The sequence below is a fragment of the Rhinoraja longicauda genome, chromosome 8 (genome assembly GCF_053455715.1).
Source record: "Rhinoraja longicauda isolate Sanriku21f chromosome 8, sRhiLon1.1, whole genome shotgun sequence".
Classification (NCBI taxonomy): domain Eukaryota; kingdom Metazoa; phylum Chordata; class Chondrichthyes; order Rajiformes; family Arhynchobatidae; genus Rhinoraja; species Rhinoraja longicauda.
In genome coordinates this window covers 37,583,166-37,605,429 of record NC_135960.1, presented here as the reverse complement: position 1 = coordinate 37,605,429, position 22,264 = coordinate 37,583,166, and the positions used below count along the sequence as shown (strand labels likewise).

Sequence of the window (22,264 nt, the reverse complement as noted above, 5' to 3'; positions counted from 1 at the left end):
AAATGTAGGTTTTCTGCTTCCTATCCCAGAGCTGTTTGTGAGAGTTCGTGCAAAAGTATTTCCACATTTCCTATCCTAAAACAGTAACTACAGTCCAGAAATATTTTATTAGAATTTTGTGACGTCCTATAATTGTGATGGGTGCCATATGAATATAAGTCTTTCTTTCCACTTTAACTGGTCTATTACATTGCTATCTGGTTTGTGGCACCATCACTATCAGGTATTAGCAGAATACTTTGTGCTGAGTATGTTGTGAGTGAGTGTAATTTAGTTGTTATCTTGGTTTGTCCTGTGAGAATGCTGTTGTTCTTTTCTCTTGCTGGAAACCAAACAAGTATTACTGAATGTATGCCTGCTGCACAAACAATTATTTGTACTGAACAGAATGTTTGGATGGAGTTTGTACATTCCCCCTGTGAAGGCGTACGTTTTCACCGGATGCTCCGGTTTCCAAAGACGTACAGGTTTGTAGGCTAATTCCCTTTGGTAAAAAAATTGTAAATTGTCCCTAGTTTGTAGGACAGTGAAAGTGTACGGGGATCGCTGGTCGGCGCGGACTGAAGGGCCTCTTTCCATGCTGTGCCTCCAAACAAAAATGTAGAATGCACAGCACTGGTATATTGGGAAGATTTAAAAATGTTCTATTTCATTCAGTTAGCTCCTTTATTTTTTCACCTTCTCCACAACCTAATTGTTCATTTCGGGAAGGGAAAGCTGAAGGACCATGCGGCATTGGGAGTCAATAGCTTCAAGTTTCCAAGCGTCCACATCTCTGATGATCTGTTCTGAATCCAGCACATGGATGTCATTACAAAGAAAGCTCACCAATGTCTCTAGTTCCTCAGTTTTGAGGAGATTCAGCATCTTGCTGAACACTCCATTGAACTTCTACAGGTATTCGGTGAAGAGCATTGTGAGCAGTTACATCATGGCCTGGTTCAATAATGCGAACACCCAAGAACGAAAGAGGGTGCAGAAATTGGTGCACGTTGCCCTCGTGAAGGTAACTAATATCATCAAAGACTCACACCATCCTGGCAATGCTCTCATCTTGCTGCAACCATCAGGAAGAAGGCACAGGAGCCTGAGAACAACTTTCTTCCATCAATCATCAGGCTCTTGAACCACCCTGTACAACCTCAACAACAATCTTACCTCAACACCGAAATACGATGGACTTTGTATAATGTTGCACTATGTACTTCGAGTTTGCATCATTATGACCTGGTTACCCAGTACAATGGATAATTTATTGCAATATTGTTTATTGTGTATTTATTTGTTGCATGATTAGTCCGTGTAAGGTTGAAAATAGTAAGAAATTCATTGTTCAAGTCCCTGTGCACATGACAATTAAACTCTTGATTCTTATTGTGCAGAGAGAAACTGCAGAGGAAAGGAATAAGTGAGGTTGGGTCTCGACCCGAAACATCGCCTATTCCTTTTCTCCAGAGATGCTGCCTGACCCTCTGATTTACTCCAACCTTTTGTGCCACTCTTGATTCCTAAGCAGGGTGAGACTGTGGATTATGTTGAATGCAAGATTGAGAGCTGACAGATTTTGGGTTAGTGCTTCATCTAAGATATTCTCTCACCAGCAATCAGCTGGTTCAGTTTTCCCTCCCATAAGATGAGACCAGACAGTTGATGCTGTAAAATAAATGGTCTTCAGTTAGCCTGGAGAGATTTAAGAAAATATTATGCCTCCTTACTCCAAAAAACATGCAGAGCAATTCAACGCATTGAAGTGAGTCAGTCCTGTGTGTCACAGTGGCAGTACTGCTCCTGGGCCACAGGGTCAGACCTCCAGGGGTATGATGGGATGTAACCTGCTCAGATGCCTGAAGTGAAATGGCAGCCCTGCTGGGCTGGCAGGAGTGAAGCTGCTCAACATTGGTGGAAGAACTTTTAAAAAAGAACTGATGCTTTTAAATTGGCAAACTATTTGTGAAAAACATGGAATGTAGGTGATGTGTTTCCCTGAATTAGTAAGCAATGGCACAGCATAAAGAGACCCTTGGCTGATTTATGTAGAAAGGAACTGCAGATACTGGTTTACACCAAAAAGATAGACACAAAATGCTGGAGTAGCTCAGCTGAACAGGCAGCATCTCTGGATAGAAGGAATTGATGATGTTTCAGGTCGAGACCCTTGTTCAGACTGAGGTCTCCCTCCCCAGACCCTCCCTCAGTTTGAAGAAGGGTCAAACTTCATTCCTTCTGCCCAGAGATGCTGCTTGTTCCGCTGAGTTACTCCAGCATTTTGTGTCTATCTGTTGGCTAATTTAATCAGGCTTGCTGAAATTAACTAGGCCTTGCCTAAAGCAGAATAAACCAATGCTCAGGTAAATAATGTTGTTATAGAAAGTGTGTGTATGGTTGGGGAAAACAATTAATTGACTCTGTTAATTAATAATAAATGTTTATAAAAAAGAAAAAAACAAAAGCACAAGAGGTGGGAGAAAAGTTCTCCAAATCAATTAAAATCCATAATTCCGTTACACTTTTGGCTTTCATGTTGAATTGTTTCAGTGACTTAAGGTTGTTGTAATTATTCCCTACAAGGACTCATACAGAATTTCAGTATCTGGACAGTCTTTATTATCTCATGGTGTCGAGCCATTCCAACCCGTTATTGGATTGAATATCCAGAAGTCATTTACAAGCGATCAACAGCAGTCGTTCTGAATGGCAGACCAGATTCTACATTTTAGTCATCAATTAAGATTATATTTGAAATCACCCTGGATTATCCGTTATTCCTTACCTTTAAAATATCAACATTTAAGTTAGATTCCAGGCACGATGAACAGAAAACTAGTCATCAGATGCAATTAGGAAAGTCAAGCTGAAGTTCTGGGTAGAACACTTTGTCAAAAACTTCTTTACATTTTCATTAGATTAGAAAAAGCAATCACACGCGCCTATTCAATTCTTCTATACAGGAGATATTTCAACTCTTAATAACAATGATTGCAGCCTGTTCTTTGCTCCTGAATCTCCATTATTCTCTACTTCTGCTGCAGCATTTCATCTCTCTTGAGAACTGAGCTTTCAAACGTTCACCTGAGGATATTCTGAACAGGCAGAGTTTAACAAAGTGCCGCAACTGGGCATCCATCACGGTGTCATCACACGAGCGAGGAGAGAGATTTACTGAGCTACAGCTAAATTTGTCAAAGCTCCAGACCTTCAACAAAAAAAAAAGCAAATAGGAATAGGAAAGAAATAGCAGGTCATTGCAGATACTGTGGCATAGAGACAGACCACTTCTCTTATGAAGGATAATGGGTTAAAACTGTAATTTTAATGTTGCAGATTTATCAAGGCATAGGATAGGGGCTGGTACGACAAGGGAGACTTTCCCTTACGAATAGAAGAGGTGAGGGAATTTTGTAGATGACAATAAGAGAACAGTGGGAAATATTTCCTCAATAGGTAAGTTCAGGGTAAAGGATCACAACAAAATTAGAGCAGTCATTTGGATTGCACAAAGAATAGTAGAAATCTGGAAATCTGCCTTTGGGGTGACTGAAATTATTAACTCAAGTGATTTTTCTTTTGCTAAGGAAGTTTGATATTCAGGATTAGATGGAAATCAGTACAAATTTGCCATAATCTAGCCAAACAGTAGATCATGTTTGAGGGAATGAATGGCTATTCCTTTTTCTTTGGGGCTACACAATTGTGCAGCTAATGGAGCACCCGCTTCACAGCTCTAGTGACTCAGGTTCATTCCCCACTGAGGGTCCTGAGTGTGTGGAGTTTACCTTGTTACTGCGTGGGTTTCCTCCGGGTGCTCTGGTCTCCTCAAACATCTCAAAAAGACGTGCAGGTTGATAGGCTAATTAGCCATTGTGGACTTCCCTTATTGAGCGCGAGAGTAAGAGAATCTGAAGGGAGTTGATGGGAATGTCGGGGAGAATTAAATAGAATTAGTGTAGCTTTAGCGTAAATGGTGCTTAAAGGTCAACGCATAGTGGGCCGAAGGGCCTGTTTCTATGCCGTAGGTTCCCAGGAGCCAAGAATCACCTGTTTAAGGAGTCTCCTTGATTCTACTCACAGATTAGGTGAAGTATATGGTTATCAAAAATAAAGATATAGTGGAACGAACTTGTGGAATAAAAGGTCTTCTCCCATTCCCATGATGTCACAGGCTTTTGTGTTTTGCAAGATCCACTCAAGGTGACCACAATTCAATTAGAGCCATCTCTTTCTCTCTATTGCTCTCTCTTATGTAATGATTCTGTGGTGGAAAACCACTTTAATGAAATACTGGCATACTGAAACCACATGTAATGGATTAGTTAATCAGGGCCGAATGGGTCATCATAAAATGATAACCAATCACACACTGAAAGCTTCTCGCAAATGTAAATTGTTCCATTGCTGCATCATTCAAAGGCCAATCAAATTGTCATGAAAACCTGCACAAAATCCCAGAGGGAATAGATTTATCAAGCAGATGTTTTTTTCATTCTTTGAACAATAATAATAATTATTATTGACTGCATGATGAGGGGAGGGCAGTGGGGAAAGAGTGGGTGAGGTAGCATTTCTTTCCATCTCCTTTTGTGTCCATTTTCTGGCTACCTCATCCTCTTGGTAAATTTTCACGATTTTCATCATCAGTAAACTTCAATACATTCAAAACTCCGCTGCCCGTCTACTCACCCACTCCCCGATCCGTGACCATATCACCCCTGTCCTTTACAAACTCCACTGGCTCCCCATCCCCCAGAGAATCCAGTACAAAATCCTCCTCATGACCTACAAAGCCCTCCATAACCTGGCCCCATCCTACCTGACTGACCTCCTCCACAGGCACACTCTCACCTGCACCCTCCGCTCTGCTGCTGCCAATCTCCTGTCCCCCCCCATCCGGACCAAACTCAGATCCTGGGGGGACAGGGCTTTCTCCATCGCTGCTCCCACCCTATGGAACTCACTACCCCAAACCGTCAGAGACTCCTCCTCACTCACCACATTCAAAACATCACTGAAGTCTCACCTCTTCAGCACTGCCTTCAACCACTGAAGGTCACCTCACCTTCTGTCTCCTTTCTCTGTTTGTTTACTTATTTATCTATTTATTCACTTCTCTATGTTCTAGAAATCCCTGTAAAGCGTCTTTGAGTGTTTGAAAAGCACTATATAAATGTAATGCATTATTATTATTATTATTATTATTATTATTATTATCTCTACAGCTAAGCAGCGAGCGACTGAGGTACATGGAACCAAGGGAGGTGACAGCAGGTGCATCTCAGGGGATTTGCAGCCATATCTGTTCTTCGTGACCCTGGGCATGAGTGAGTGAGTGAGAGGCGCAGATAGCTGGGTAACTTAACAGCAGCAGGTTGACTGATCCGGTCCCCCTTCCACACTCAGAGGCAATCTGGCCAAAATGATCTCGCTCAGCACAAATCAGCAATTAGACCTTTCTCATTTGTTTGGCTCAGTCACGATACATACAATTCACGAGTCAGACACACTGATGAGAGAGTATGACTGGAGGCCTTTTGTCATCAGATCTGGCATCATGCTGTCCTATTTGATACTAACTGAAGTTGCATAGCGACCTGGAGTTTAATTCTTTCTCGCGGCGTATTTCTTTTGCACAAATTGCGCCGTAAGCCCCAGAAATACATTTTCTATTTAATTACAGGTGAAAAAAGCCATTTTTAATTAAACTTAATTACAAAAGCCCTCTTAGACTGACATTTATGGCTGTCCTATATATTTTAAGCCAACTGCATGACATCATTACATGGTGACAGGGGGCTGATGATTCCCTGGAATGTACTAAACTGCATCTCTTAGCAGATGGAAAACAGGCTTGGAAACTAGCAGTCACTCTGAAATCACAAATTATATCTTGCTAACTACAGATATTACAGGAGTATTGACATATTAAAAGGAATATTATTGCTTAGTTTGCGGAGACATAATAAATTGAATAGCTGCAGCTGAATGAGGCTGGGAGTGACGTAATTTAAAAGCGATGTTGGAAGACTTATCAACTCTTGGGTGCTGCCGATAACGGAGACTACTTTCTTGAGAGATGATAAGAGGGTGGATTAACAATAAACATTCACCATATACCATATCAGGGAAACTGGTTAAAAATTGTAGCATTCATAATGTTTCTCGTTGGTTAATACCTTAAAGTAGCAATAAACAAGCAGAGTTGGTGTCACACTTCTAAAGTCTGTACCACAATGACTTGGCAAAGTTCCTCTTGACTGAAACTATGCAGGCCATTGGAATCTCGGCGTGGCATTCATACCAATAATATCTTGTTCAATCCTTCACAGAACGGTCGAAAACCTGCCTATTTATGAATGGCAAACCTTCTCAACATATAATACAAGAATACGGGGAGAATACCTAGAAGAGGAGGTAATGATTACATTTGGTTCAATAGTTCATATAAAGTCTTTAAAAACTCATCTGAAGCATGTGATCAACCTCCAGCCCAGTAACATGTCGTTAATACATTTATAAGGCATGCCATTTTTAATGTTATACAGAGGCCCAAATACCTTGCAGTCAAATCAACATAGCTGTGAGGTGATGTTCTGAGAAAGAATCGGCAATTGCATTATCAGGTCCCTACTATGGGAAGCGCATCCCCCCACTTCAGGGTTCATTTCATTCAGCTTCTTTCTGTAGCAATGTCCGAAAGCCCGGTCCGGGTGGATGGTGCTTCATGGTTTATTTTCATTCTTGTTTCGGGGACATATACCTATTCTTAAAAGAGGGGATAAAATGGTCCTTCTCTGGCTGATGGGAGGGGAGCAGTGGGGGACCATGCCTGTTGACGTGCCGCCCTTGTGCGATAATGCAACGTCTTGGCACCACTTCCACGCTAGACAGCCGCAGTCATGCCATTCTTTTGCCTGGGGTCTTGATGCCGGCCATCCTGATAGGGATACCTGTATCGCTCCGGGCTACCCTCCCTGTACGTCACCTTGCCCTGGTCGTGGTAGCGAGGCATCTTAAAAGTCTGCGTTGGGGACGGAGGCACGTCATGCCTATGGGGTCCCTTGTACTGCGCTGGCGGATTGTACACTGCCTCCCGCAGTCTGGCACTGCTCACGTAATCCGGGATCCTGGGATCCAGTCGAGCGTCGGCAGCATTCCGCGGGTAGTTCCCTTGAGGCGGGTATCCAACGGCATGGTGTTGGGTGCTTAGGTATCTGGGAGGTTCTCTGTCACCGTAAGAAGCTCGGAGCTGATATTCCTCTGGGTCTCCAGGAACATGCCTAAAGTAAAACAAAAACATTGGTTTTACTTATGACCTGCACACAACTCGTCACTCCCCACCCCCGTGCTTGCTGACCTGCCCTGGTTCCGACATGTACATTTCTTATCAAGGACCAATGTTTAGGTTTATTATTGTCACATATACCGAGCTACAGTGAAAAGCTTTGTTTTACATGCTATTCAAACAGATCAGATAATCCTATACATAAAAAAACAATCAGGTCAAACTCAAGTACAATAGATAGAGCCAAGGGGAAGATACAAAGTGCAGAATATAGTTCTCAGCATTGTAGCCCAGTTCCATCGACAAAGTCCATTGTCTGCAATGGGGTGGCGGTGAATTGGACAGGACCATAGCTCATGAAAAGATCATTCAGACGCTTGATAACAGAGGGGAAGGATCTGTTCCTGACTCTGATCGTGCACACTTTCAAGGTTCTGTATCTTCTGCCCGGACGGAGTGGGGAGAAGAAGAAATGACCGGGGTTGGACAAGCATTTGATGATGTTAGCTGCTTTTACGAGGCAGCATGAATGCAGATGAAGTAAATGATGGGAAGTCTGGTCTGTGTGATGGACTTGGCTACATCTGCAACTCTGCAATTTCTTGCGGTCTTGGACAGAGCTGTTCCTAAACCAAGGTGTGATGCAACCCGACAGTATGCCTTCCATGGTGCATCTGTAGACGTTTGTCAGTCACCTGAAACATGCTGAATTTCCACAGTCTCCTCAGGAAGTCGAGCCCTTCTTGGCTGTCACGTCAATGTGGTTGGTCCATGATAGATAATCTGCACAAGTCCCTTCACAGCAATAAACCCTCCTAACCTCTGTCACCTTCTCCAGCCTTAGAACCTTTGAAATGGCTACAAACCCAACTACTTGCAACCTCACATTTTAACTGCTGTGTCACTTGTGGTTCTCTCTTTTATGCAAAGTCTCCCGGGTCTGGGATTTTCTTTCTAAATCTCTTTAGCTCTTTTGTCTCCTGGCATGTGTCTGCTTTAGGGATACAACAGGATGAAGATGCTAGAATGTGGAGCTGGCAGCAATCTGCAGGAGGAACTCGGAGTTGAGCAGCATCTGGAGTTGGGGAAAGGGATTGTCAATGTTTTGGGTCAAAACCATGCAATACGACTGAGCCCGGAGATGAAATACTCTCCAGGTACATGGATGAGTGCAACTTCAACAATACTCCAGAGGCTAGACATCATGCCACATCTTCCAACTCATGACGTCTACCAGCTAGAAGGACGACAGCAAAAGCAACGCCACCACCTAGAAGTTGACTCCAAAGCTACATGCCATCCTCATTTGGAAATATATCACCGTTCCCTCACCATACAACTTCATCGATAACAGCATTTAGTGTATACCCACACACACCTCAAGGACTGCAACAGATCAATAAGGCAGCTCATCAGCACCTTCTCAAGGGCAATTAAAGATAGGGAATTAAATGCCTGTTCAGCCTGCAAAGATCAAAGCCCTAGAATAAATTAAAAAAGACCATTTGCTGGTCTTAAAAAACACTTTGATTAGTAAGGGTGTCGGGGTTTATGGGGAGATGGCAGGAGAATGGTGTTGAAAGTGAAGGATAGATCAGCCATGATTGAATAGTGGAGTAGACCTGATGGGCCGAATGGACTAATTTTGCTCCTAGAACTTATGAACTTATGAACCATTACAGATATCCCAGAGTAGTGCCCCACACTGTTCTGATGAAGTATCCCTGCCCTGAAATGCTAACCATTTCTCTTTCTGAAGATGCCGCATGACCTGCTGAGTTTTTCCACCATTTTCTGTTTCACTTTCCCATCTTCATTTAAGTATTAACCCTTTGTGCTACCCATTCCTCCCCCACCCTCTGCGATCTAAATCTATCTTGTTTTATCCCTTTCCCAATTCTGAGGAGTCTTCAAACTGAGAGGCTGACTCTGTTTTTCATTCCACAGATAATGTCTGACCTGCTGTTTATATCCAGCATTTTTTGATTTTATTTCAGATTTCCAGCATCTGCAGTTATTTTTCAATGATCAATATTGGCCTTGCCTGGTTATAATAGATAGGCAGATTTACTTTTCACTGGATTGCAGGCTGCACACAAACCTTGTTAAACACACTAGCAAAATAAGTTTAGGATATCGCCACAGAACATTACCCGGTCCACACTTCAGTCATACCATTCATACACCTGGCTTGTTGGCATTTGGAATAAAATTATAAATGAGGGTTGAGATGGAGGCGGAGGGGAAGGATGTGCAGGAGGAGGGGTGTGAGAAAAGAATGGTCCATCACATCGTTTACTTTGTTGTTTAAAAAAAAAAAATTTGAACATTGTTTGTTTTTATTATGTCATCGATTGAGTACTGTTTACAGACCTGTTATGCTGCTGCATTGTTCCGTTTCAATACATATGACAATTAACCACTCTTGACTCTCTTTGTCTCCTTTCCACCATCAACATTATCCATGCCCCTCCCTCAAGATCGTATGGTTAAATGAGGAACTGAATGGAGTCCGAGGACAGAGTCCTCCATTGTCAGAGTGAGGCTAAACGCAAATTGGAAGAACAGCATCTCATATTTTGCTTGGGCAGCTTACAGCCCAGTGGTATGAATATTTATTTCTCGAACTACAAGTAACCCTGGCATTCCCTCTCTCTCTATCCCATACAATTCTCTATTCCATACAAGTCGCACTAGCTTCTCGTTTTCACCCAACAAACAGCTAACAATGGCCTGTTTCCTTTATCATCGTTGCTTTTTTGCATCTTTGATTCATTGTTCTTTATCTCTCTACATCATCGTCTATATCTCTCATTTCCCTAATCCATAGCTAGTCTGAGGAAGGGTCTTGACCGTCCCCCATTCCTTCTCTCCAAAGGTGCTGCCTGTCCCAGCTGTTCATGTCTTTCTGCAGTCCCTTCCTATACATTTAAAATAAAGCATGCAAGTTAAACAGTTCATTTTTGGGCAGACCCTAAAAACCCAAAGAGGGTTCTCCAGGGTTGCGTGGGGATTGTTTCACGAGAATATTATAGGCAGGCCATGTCAAAGAGAGCTCAGTGGACATTAAGGATGTTAACCAATGATGGAGAATTTTAGTCATGAGGAAATTTTGCCTAGGCTGGAGTTATTTTCTCGAAAGCAGAACTGACCTAGGGAAACAATTGAGCTCCATTTCAAATATAGGGTAAATAAAAACAGCAATAGCAAGGTAATTAACTATGGGTAATTGAGTTAGAGGAGATTTAAGGAAAACAGTTCTCACCCTGAACAATTTTTGGACCTCGCTGATTGAAAGATTGATTAAGGGAAAAATACATTTAAACATTTCCAAGTTGTAGGAATGTTGCATTGACCTGTGTATTTCTCTAATTCAATCTTTCTTCTGGTTAAATGGTGGAAAACTACTGTCTGGAAACTTAGACACTTCCAGTAAGAATAGAGCAAATGCAAGAATTCCTGCATTTTCTGAGCAAACTGCAGAGGCAGAATAATGAATGCATGTCTTGAGTGAGTGTGGTTTTTGAAGCTGACCATGTGGGTAGATGATGGGGAAGCGAGGCGTTACACCACATTACTTCAAATGGTGATTAAATAGAACAAGATGTCCCTGCCACTACTTCTCAGTGGATTGATAATGCAGTATTTTATAGCATAATGCAACAGGGGATATTAATTGAAGTGTGACAATCACGCAAATGCACAAGACATGCATGATAAAGATCTATATTAATGTCAAAATATCTTCAACACACCAGGGCATCGTAGAGCTTATGAATGTGTGCCGCTGGTGCTGCAATAATAGATAATCAATTGCACTAGAAAAACAGGGATGGCTAGTTATGACTTTGTGTCTCCTTTTGTAAACCAGCATGTTTAGTTCTTTGTTTCTGCTATGGGTTTTTATATTGTATCCTGTTTTTTCTGCGGAGATAGTACGGCACCTCTAAAATGTTAAATGACATTATTTTGTTTTCCGCCACATGACACATATGTTTATTAAAAGTGCATACCTGCACCATTTTATCTGTAAATAAAGGGTACTTTTTGCATCAAAGCACAGGATGAAACTCTCTGGTACCAAGTCCCATGGTCTGACATGTTTTGAATGTGTAGTACAAATTTAAAAAAAAAAGTTTCGTTTATTTTATTGTCACGTGTACCACTGTAGGGAAAAGCATTACTAAGCTTTACTAATTAATTAATTATGTACTAATTAATTGATTCTAACTAAAATCTAACTATTTTATAACCGATTAACCAACCAGTGCAACTTTTGCATTCTCAGTCAACAACATTTCCAACATACAGACTTTGGGTTACGGATAGTTATCCGAACCCTCAAATAACCCAGGGAGTGCGTAAAAGAACAGCGTTAATACGCACAGTTCCCTGCCGAGAGGAAGGTAATCGGGAACATTTTCTGTGGCCTGGCACCAGTCGAGTCCCAATGGTGCCGGACTGGAGAGTTTCAACCTGTTCCCAAATGTACAATATAAATAGCTGTGGAGGTAGATCTATAATTTGAAGGTTTCCATGACTGGCAAGCCCCCAACTTACTGTTCCCTATTCTATATCTTAGCATGGCAATCTATTATTGTAATGTCTCTGAAGGATATTGTTTACTCATTTCCTTTGGTTACATTTCATGGAACACCTGTGATCTTTTGCAAAGTATGATCAACAACTGATCTGTTATTTTGCCTTGAGATTTAACTCTGCCAAGCACAGTGCCCTCCATAATGTTTGGGACAAAGACCCTTTCTTTAATTATTTGCTTCTGTACTCCACAATTTGAGATTTGTATTAGAGAAAAAACAATCACATGTGGTTAAAGTGCACATTGTCAGATTTTAATAAAGGACATTTTTGTACATTTTGGTTTCACCATGTAGAAATTACAGCAGTGTTTATACATAGTCCCATTTCAGGGCACCATAATGTTTGGGACACAGCAATGACATGTAAATGAAAGTAGTCATGTTTAGTATTTTGTTGCATATCCTTTGCATTCAATGACTGCTTGAAGTCTGCGATTCATGGACATCATCAGTTGCTGGGTGTCTTCTCTGGTGATGGTCTGCCAGGCCTGTATTGCAGCCATCTTTAGCTTATGCTTGTTTTGGAGGCTAGTCCTCTTCAGTTTTCTCTTCAGCATATAAAAGGCATCCTCAATTGGGTTAAGATCGGGTGATTGACTTGGCCTCTCAAGAATTGACAATTTTTTAGCTTTGAAAAACTCCTTTGTTGCTTTAGCAGTATGTTTGGGATCATTGTCTTGCTATAGAATGAACTGCCGGCCAATGAGTTTTGAGGCATTTGTTTGAACTTGAACAGATAGAATGTGTCTATACACTTCAGAATTCATTATGCTGCTACCATCAGCAGTTGTATCATCAATGAAGATAAGTGAGTCAGTACCTTCAGCAACCATATATGCCCAGGCCATAACACTCCCACCACCGTGTTTCACAGATGAGGTGGTATGCTTTGGATCTTGGGCAGTTCCTTCTCTCCTCCATACTTTACTCTTGCCATCACTCTGATATAAGTTAATCTTGGTTCCATCTGTCCACAATACCTTTTTCCAGAACTGTGGTTGCTCTTTTAAATACTTCTTGGCAAACTGTAACCTGGCCATCCTATTTTTGCGACTATCCAGTGGTTTGCATCTTGCAGTGTAGCCTCTGTATTTCTGTTCATGAAGTCTTCTGCGGACAGTGGTCATTGACAAATCCACACCCGACTCCTGAAGAGTGTTTCTGATCTGTCAGACAGGTGTTTGGGGATTTTTCTTTATTATCGAGAGAATTCTTCTGTCATCAGCTGTGGAGGTCTTCCTTGGCCTGCCAGTCCCTTTGCGATTAGTAAGCTCACCAGTGCTCTCTTTCTTGTTAATGATGTTCCAAACAGTTGATTTTGGTAAGCTTAAGGTTTGGCTGATGTCTCTAACAGTTTTATTCTTGTTTCTCAGTCTCATAATGGCCTCTTTGACTTTCATTGGCACAACTTTGGTCCTCATGTTCATAAATAGCAGTAAAAGCTTCCAAAGATGATGGAAGGACTGGAGGAAAGACTTGTTGCTGAGAGCTCTCTTATACCTGCATTAAGGAGGCAATTATTACACACCTGAGCAATTACAAGCACCTGTGAAGCCATGTGTCCAAAACATTATGGTGCCCTGAAATGAGGGACTATGTATAAACACAGCTGTAATTTCTACATGGTGAAACCAAAATGTATAAAAATGGCCTTTATTAAAATCTGACAATGTGCACTTTAACCACATGTAATTTTTTCTATTATAAATCTCAAATTGTGGAGTGTAGAAGCAAATAAATAAATGATGGGTCTTTGTCCCAAACATTATGGAGGGCACTGTATATTTACACTTCCTCTTGTTACTAACGTGGCCTGCTCAATTGGGTTTTTATGTGCTCTACTGGATTCAGTCTCTGGCTGGCTGTTTTGACTATGGTACAGATGGGAGAGGATTCTTGCTGGGGCCTCATCTGCATGAAACACATCACACCCGCATGCTCTTTGCTGTGACCTTATGTGAGATTATACTGAATGCACAGGTCAAAAGCAGTCTGTCTGGCCCAACTGGTTACGTATCAGAGAAGCATCTTTCCAATTCTCTTTATCTAACCTCGCCAGCATATCCCTTTATGGCTTTTCATCTTGTATGCCAACTTTTCCCCTCCTTGAAAGAATCCATGACATTTGCTGAGACTATTCTATATAGTAGAATAGTCCATATTCCAACCACTTTCCTGGTTAAAACATTTCTCCTAAACTCCTCATTGGGATGTGAAATTAACTATTGTACAGTAAACCCTCACTATAACAGACCATAGGAGGGGAGTAGTGTCCATTATTGCGGATTGTCCTCTATAACCGAGTAAGGGATTATCGAGCAATAGAGTATTATTGCACAAGTACTAGAAACAAAGAACCATAGATGCTGGTTAATACTTAAAAGGACACAAAATACTGGTGTAACTTAGCAGATCAGGCAGCATCTCTGGAGAACATGGATAGGTGGTATTTCAAGTCGAGACCTTTCTTCAGGCTCCCAGTCTGGTACTGGGCCTGGAATCCAGGTGAGTTGATGGCCCCGGACTGCTGGCGGCTGGGGGAGAGGCGAACATCGGCAGTTATTGGTCGCGACCTGCGGGCAGCCAGAGTTCAGGTAAGGGTCGGCGGTGGGGGTGTTGGCAGCTGGCACGGGTAGGAAGAGGCTGAGGAAGCTGTTTGGGTCGACGGTGGGAGCAGTAGGCCCAATGGAGGTGTGGCGGGGTGAGGAAACCCTGTCCCGCTCTAAGTCAGATTCCAATGACCAACCGCCTGCCTGGAGTTCAGCGTGAAATGACCCCAGATGTTTACAATAGTAAATGTAACATCTCTAAGTTTGCGGATGACACCAAGCTGGGTGGCAGTGTGAGCTGCAAGGAGGATGCTATGAGGCTGCAGGGTGACTTGGATAGGTTGGGTGAATGGGCAGAAGCATGGCAGATGCAGTATAATGTGGATAAATGTGAGGTTTTGCACTTTGGTGGCAAGAACAGGAAGGCAGATAATTATCTGAATGGTGCCAGATTAGGAAAAGGGGCGATCCAACGAGACCTGGGTGTGCTTGTACATCAGTTACTGAAAGTAAGCATGCAGGTGCAGCAGGCAGTGAAGAAAACTAATGGCATGTTGGCCTTCATTGCAAGAGGATTTGAGTTGAGGAGCAAGAAGGCCCTACTGCAGTTGTACAGGGCCCTGGCGAGACTGTACCTGGAGTATTGTGTGCAATTTTGTTCTCCTAATTTGAGGAAGGACATCATTGCTATTGAGGGAGTGAAGCGTAGGTTCACCAGGACAATTCTCGGGATGACGGGACTGACATATGATGAAAGAATGGGTCGACTGCGTTTGTATTCACTGGAATTTAGAAGGATGAGAGGAGATCTCATAGAAACATATAAAATTCTTAAAGGATTGGACAGGCTAGATGCAGGAAAAATGTTCCTGATGTTTGGGGAGTCCAGAAGCAGGGGTCACATTTTAAGTATAAGGGGTAGGCCATTTAGGACTGAGAGGAAAAACTTTTTCACCCAGAGAGTTGTGAATCTGTGGAATTCTCTGCCACAGAAGGCAGTGGAGGCCAATTTACTGGATGTTTTCAAGAGAGAGTTAGATTTAGCTCTTAGGGCTAAGGGAATCAAGGGATACGGGGAAAAAGCCGGAGCGGGGTACTGATTTTGGATGATCAGCCATGATCATATTGAATGGCGGTGCTGGCTCGAAGGGCTGAATGGCCTACTCCTGCACCTATTTTCTATGTTTCTATGACATCGACCATAAACATGAACTCCATTTCTAACCTGCTTAACCTGCTGAGTGTACAAAGTTCTATTTACCAGCTAAACATGTATTTTTGTAACTGCAAGCTAAAATCCTAAAATTTATTTGTTACATTGCTTAATGGGGTTAAGTGTTGATGGAAGCAATTGCTTGTCAATTTCAGTGTATTGTCAATTTCAATGGCCTCCGTTGTGTAACAAGCCGCCAGTGTTCTTAAAGAGAGAGTCCGCACTAACCAAAATCTGTTACAAAGAGGTCTGTAAGAACAAGGGTTTACTGTATACTCATGGCCCACTGGTTTGAAAATATTTTTCTCTCGGTCTGTATCATTAAACCTCTGTAATCCTAATGGCCACTGTCCACACTGCCTTCTTATGTTATGCAGATTAGAGCAATGCACAATGTTGGGTGCTCTAAACAAGATTATGAATGCATTTTACAGGACCACTTCTTACCATTCTCTCTTTACAAACGAACAATAATGTTCTTGTGGCTTATCCTGCGACCCCTTACTAATCCGTACAGTTACATTTAGTGATTTTATATCCATGCCACTGGAACGCTTTGCACCATTTTAAGACTTTTAATTATCTCAGGACAAGGTGAGCTCATTAGTCCTTTGTCCAGAAAGCAGTGCTTCACAATTCAGTGTTGGCATGTTGGTAATTTCTGAATAGACACAATGCCAGTATTAATCCTCGTAGAAGGCTACATCCCGCACTATCTCTTGCTTACAGCTTGCACAATGGCTTGAGTGAGTAATGGATTGAGCTACGTACAGCGAGAAACTGAGATGTAAAGACCCAAGGTAGCCCAAGTCTGGCATTAAACAGTGCTACTAGATCTGCAGCAATGTTGCAATACACCTTGTGTAGGAAGGAACTGCAGATGCTGGTTTAAACTGAAGATAGACACAAAAAGCTGGAGTAACTCAGCAGATCAGACAGTATCTCCGGAGAAAAGGAATAGGTGACGGTTCGGGTCGAGACCATTCTTCAGATGGGTAGTCAGAGGAAAGGGAAACGAGAGATATAGACGATGCTGCAGAGAGATATAGAACACCTTGAACTCTTATGGCTGCAACACTTAGAAGTTGAACTTAAGGCTGCAACACTTAGACATGAGGTTGCAACATCTAGATCTCAGGGTCAAGCTTACAAACACTTGGCTTGAGCTGTTAAACTTGTACATCTGACACTGATCATTTTAAGTTTGCTTCAGTTGAGGCTACACCACTCAGACCTGAGCTGTTATAGTTGTATCACGTGCCTTCGGTAGTCAAGTAGATATTACTTGCTTTTGGCAGACTGCACTGCATCATTTTTTGACAGCGGTTCAAACTGAATTGCCTAACCCTCACACAAGTAAGAGTACAACATTTAGACCCAAGCAATTAAGGTGGAAACAATTGGCTTTAATAGTTAAGATCACAAAATTATTTGAAAAATTAAGAGTAAAGTCAATACTTGATTATGTTGTCATCAGCAACAAAATATTAAAGTGCATCATCTTTCCAATGCAGTGTTCAAAATAGGCACCAAATCCATATTAATGTGGCTCAGAAGAGAAACTTTGATTTCTCTAGCATTTTTCAGAACCAGCATGCTTACAAATAATTAAATTATTTAAATATGCAGTCTCCTGTAATAAGGAAATGCAACACATCATCTGCTCCCAGCACAGTCCCTTAAGCAGTTTTTTTTAATTGGCAAAGAGAGGAACTTGGTTGTTTCTCCCGAAAACACTCGCCCAAGACAGGACCTCTATTTATTGGGCCATCATGAAACATTTGTGTGTGCCACGAATATAATACAAAATTCAAGTAATTTGCTCAAAGTCATTGTGATTTTCTGCAAGGGTATTTTGACAGATTAATTAAAGGGGATTTCTAGAATAAATTGTAAATTGATTAATTGTAATGTAATTGTAAATGGCTCCTGGTGTAGGCTGCTACTAGGAAAAATAGGAAGGTTTAATTGTTCAGGGTTTATCATCAAACCCGCTGACAAGGGAGGTGCCGTGGTAGTCTGGCGCACTGACCTCTACCAGGCTGAGGCCAGGCGACAACTCTCAGACACCTCCTCCTACTTATCCTTGGACCATGATTCCACAGACGAGCACCAGGCCTTAATCTCACACACCATTTCTGATTTCATTACTTCTGGTTGTCTGCCTTCTGCAGCCTCCAACCTTATCGTTTCCCAGCCCTGCACAGCCCGGTTGTATCTTCTCCCCAAAATCCATAAACACAACTGCCCTGGCAGACCCATTGTTTCTGCCTGCTCCTGTCCCGGGAAATGATTTCCACATACCTCGACTCCATCCTATCCCCTCCTGGTCCAATCTCTCTCGATTTATGTCCAAGATACCTCATATGCCCTTCATCTCTTTAATGACCTGCTTTCCGAGGCCCCGCTCCCTCATCTTTATTATGGACATTCAGTCACTCTACTCCTCCATCCCCCACCAGGAAGGCCTTAAAGCCCTCTGTTTCTTCCTCAACTGCAGAACCATCCAATTTCCCTCTACTAACACTCTACTCCGCCTAGCGGAGCTGGTCCTCACCCTTAATAACTTCACCGCATGGGCCCCAGCAATGCCTGCCTCTTTGTAGGGCACATTGAACAATCCCAGTTAGAGGCATACACTGGTCCTGTCCCCAAACTCTATCACCGTTACATTTATGACTGGACTGGTGCTACCTCCTGCACCCATGCAGAACTCATGGACTTCATCAACTTCACCACCAATTTCCATCCTGCACTCAAATTTACTCGGACAATCTCTGACACCTCCCTCCCCTTTCTTGATCTCACAGTCTCCATCATAGGAAATAGGCTCTCGACTGACGTCTATTCCAAACCCACTGACTCCAACAACTATCTCGACTACACTTCTTCCCACCCTGCTTCCTGCAAAGACTTTATCCCCACTCCCAATTCCTCCGTCTACGCCACATCTGCGCACAAGATGACGTGTTCCATACTAGAACATCCGAGATGTCCTCATTCTTTAGGGAACGGGGGTTCCCCTCCCATCATAAATGAGGCCCTCACTCATGTCTCCTCGGTACCCTGCAGCTCGGCCCTTGCTCCCCCGCCCCATAGTCGCAACAGAGACAGAGTCCCCCTACTCCTTACCTTTCACCCCATCAACCTTCGCATACAACACATAATCCTCCAAAATTTCCACCACCTCCAACGGGATCCCACCACTAGCCATATTTTCCCATCTCCACCCCTTTCTGCCTTCCGCAGAGACCGTTCCCTCAGCAACCCTCTGGTTAACATCCCTTCAAACCCAAACCACCTCCTCCCCAGGTACCTTCCCCTGCAACCGCAGAAGATACAACACCCTGTCCCCATACCTCCTCCCTTGACTCTGTCCAGGGACCCCGACAGACCTTTCAGGTTAGGCAGAGGTTCACTTGTACCTCCTCCAACCTCATCCACTGTATCCGTTGTTCAAGATGTGAATTCTTATACATCGGCGAGACCAAACGTAGACTGGGCGATCGTTTTGCTGAACACCTTTGCTCAGTCTGCCTGCACATACCTGATCTCCCAGTTGCTAAACACTTCAATTCCAATTCCCACACAGACCTTTCTGTCCTAGATCTCCTCCATTGTCAGAGTGAGGCTAAACGCAAATTGGAGGAACAGCATCTTATATTTTGGTTGGGCAGCTTACAGCCCAGTGGTACTAATATTGATTTATCTCACTTCAGGAACCCCCGGCATTCCCTCTCCCTCTATGCCTCCCCCACCCAAGTCGCACTAGCTTCTCGTTTTCACCAAACAAAACAGCTAACAATGGCCTGTATCATTGTTACATTTTGCATATCTTTCATTCATTTTTCCTTATCTCGCTACATCATCGCCCACATCTCTTGTTTTCCTTATCCCTAACCAGTCTGAAGAAGGGTCTCGACCCGAAACATCACCCATTCTTTCACTCCAGAGATGCTGCTTGGCCCGCTGAGTTACACCAGCTTTTTGTTTTCAACTTAAATGTTCATGGGCACTTAAGAGAGTAGTATGCAGGGAAAAAAGTGGGGTAATACAATTGCCTTGGGAGTCAGCATAGCCTTAATGGGCTGAATGGCCCTCCTCTATGTCATAAGGCAAAAGACATTTGCTAATATAAAAAATATGAAGCAACAATGTTGCATCCTTCAAGATCTATAAGGAACAGTGCTTTCCTGTGATGGTACCTGGCGATAGATATTAAAGATATTATAGTTTTTATTCAATCTAAAAACTAGATATTCATGTTTTTTGAATTTTCAACATGACATAGATTACTAAAATTTCAAAAATAAAATTTCTTAATTAAATTAAGAAGTCAGACTTAAGCAAGCTTTAGCTTAAGCGGCTTACAGGATGATGATCCACCATAAATACCAGCGGCAAGGAACAATATGCATTTCAGCACCTTTATGTCTACAAAAAAAGCTCTGACAATGAGTGATGAGTGAAGGAAGTATCAGACGTAGAAAGGGGTGGAATAAAAGGATGAGCATTTTAACCTTGACTGGACAGAGTGAATATTGTCTCAATGGCCAAGGCACAGGAATGCTGTACTGGTGTGTGAGGGCCTTGGCAGAGGGCAGGAATTGTGAATTATAAGGTGAGAGATTGGCAGCAGCTTGAGGCTCTTTCAGAGGAATAGCCACAATGAATAAGTAATATTCTTTCAATTCATTTAGCTTCAGTCAACGGCTGTGAAATCAGATAATGCTGCAATTTAATCTAATCCTTAGCAATCCTGCTCATAGAAAAACATTGGATCTACCCCTCCTCTGCTAATAGTTGCTCACCTCCTTGTATTTTAAAATTAATTCTTCATTTGCAAACTGCCAGTAATACTAATTCTGTTTTCTTTAAAATATTTATTATGTAATTACAATTTAAGTAGAACTTGCCTGTGACAATACAAGTAGAGAGTTCAGACCACAAATGTGAGAGGGAGTAACTTGTGTAGTGATTGCAGGCAGTATTCAGTGCCAAATTTCCCTTATTTTTCAGTATCAAACCCTAAGTTCACATACATTATGGGAAAAGGGTAAGCAAACATGGCAGGTTGCAATTACACACTCCTGCTAATGCTCCAACACTTCAATTGTGGGAGTGGGACGTTACGACATATTGTTTGACTTCTACAGGCAAAATATTTCTGAGCCATATCCTTAAAATAGCAGAAGAGATTAGAGATATGCATAGAGCCAATGGAACAAAGTGCACTGATGTTGCGCAGAAGTGATAGTTTGTACTGGATGCCAAAGCATGATCACCACAATGTTGCAACTCAATGTCAAATAATTTCCCAAAGTAAGTGGAACCAATGGGACATTGTTTGACAGAGCAACACCGCTGCAGAAACATGGTTATTCGAACCTCTTAGTTGAAAGGCAGTATGCAGACAAAACCTAAAGGCCAGGTTCCAAACAATCACTGGCTTAGGCAAATGGGTGGACCATGCACTCAGCATCCCAAGGCTAAAAGGCCCCTACCAACCTGCCTTTGCACAATATCATAATGCCATCTGGTGACAAATGTTCAGCTCAGATGTGGATCAAATCCCATATTTCAGAAGTCACCTTTCAACAGAGGCTAATATTGATGATAAAATTCACCTTTGCCTTCAAAGGCCCTGCATAGCCTAGGGTTGATTGAGAGTAATTATAATTGGAACAAAGGCTTCATGCCTGGCACAAAATCTCTGGTCCACTGGGCGGCAGTGATCCCTGTATCTACCAAAATACTTTTGAGATCTGGGCTACCAACAGCTGGCTTCTCAAGGCATGAATGAGATACCATCAACACTGTCTCAACAATATCCTCCAAGTTCACTGGAAGGAAAAGCAAACCAACATCAGTTTCCTCGCTCAGGCCAAAGCAGGAGCTTTAGCTGCACTGAGGTCCTGTTTATATTCAGTTTAGTTAATAGTCATGTGTACCAAAGTACCGTGAAAAGCTTTTGTTGCACGCTAACCTGTCAGCAGAAAGACAATACTGACTTCAATCGATCCATTTACAGTGTATAGATACATGATAAGGGAATAACATTTAGTGCAAGGTAAAGACACTCAGTCATTTAATTTCTGTTCACATTCCCTACATTGGATCTATTCCAAATGCTGGCATGGGAAGTGATAACCACATGGTTAGATGGGAAGATTCAAAACACAACATCCCCATCGACTCCTGGGAACCTCTGGCCCATGACTACTTCAAGTGGAGAAAGGAGCAATCAAGAACTAGAGGTCAGTGGGAAAGTCAGTGGGACACACAGTAAGCTAGAGGTCAGTGTTCAAGTAGAAATTACTGTCAAATGCACGTCTAACGATGAAAATCTTGCTTGTAGCAACATCACAGGCCTATAGACTCAGACATTACACAAAAATATACATTATATACTGTATAAATTCTTCATAACTTCTACAAGACACTGAAAGGAAAACTGCAAAATGTAATTAATGCAAAATGTAATAAAAAAAACACACCCATGGTAGTGCAGAAGGTAGTCTGTAGTGTTCTGTTGCTAATGATTCTAATTAACAAAGTAGAAATGAATAAAATTTTGGTTTCTTTTGACAGCATTCTCACTACTGGCATCAATAATAATGGCAGC

The 22,264-nt window shown here is 42.3% G+C and overlaps 1 protein-coding gene across 3 annotated transcripts in view; it reads right to left on the bottom strand.

Moving 5' to 3' along the window:
• Positions 1-2,455: 2,455 nt before the first annotated feature.
• Positions 2,456-22,264, bottom strand: part of LOC144595861 (partitioning defective 3 homolog B-like) — a 916,989-nt gene continuing 897,180 nt past the window's right edge. For all 3 annotated transcript variants that reach the window (XM_078403665.1, XM_078403667.1, XM_078403666.1), the window contains one exon: positions 2,456-7,271. In XM_078403665.1, coding sequence (XP_078259791.1) covers positions 6,875-7,271 — 397 coding nt within the window. In that variant the 3' untranslated portion in view covers positions 2,456-6,874. The remainder of the gene's footprint in view (positions 7,272-22,264) is intronic.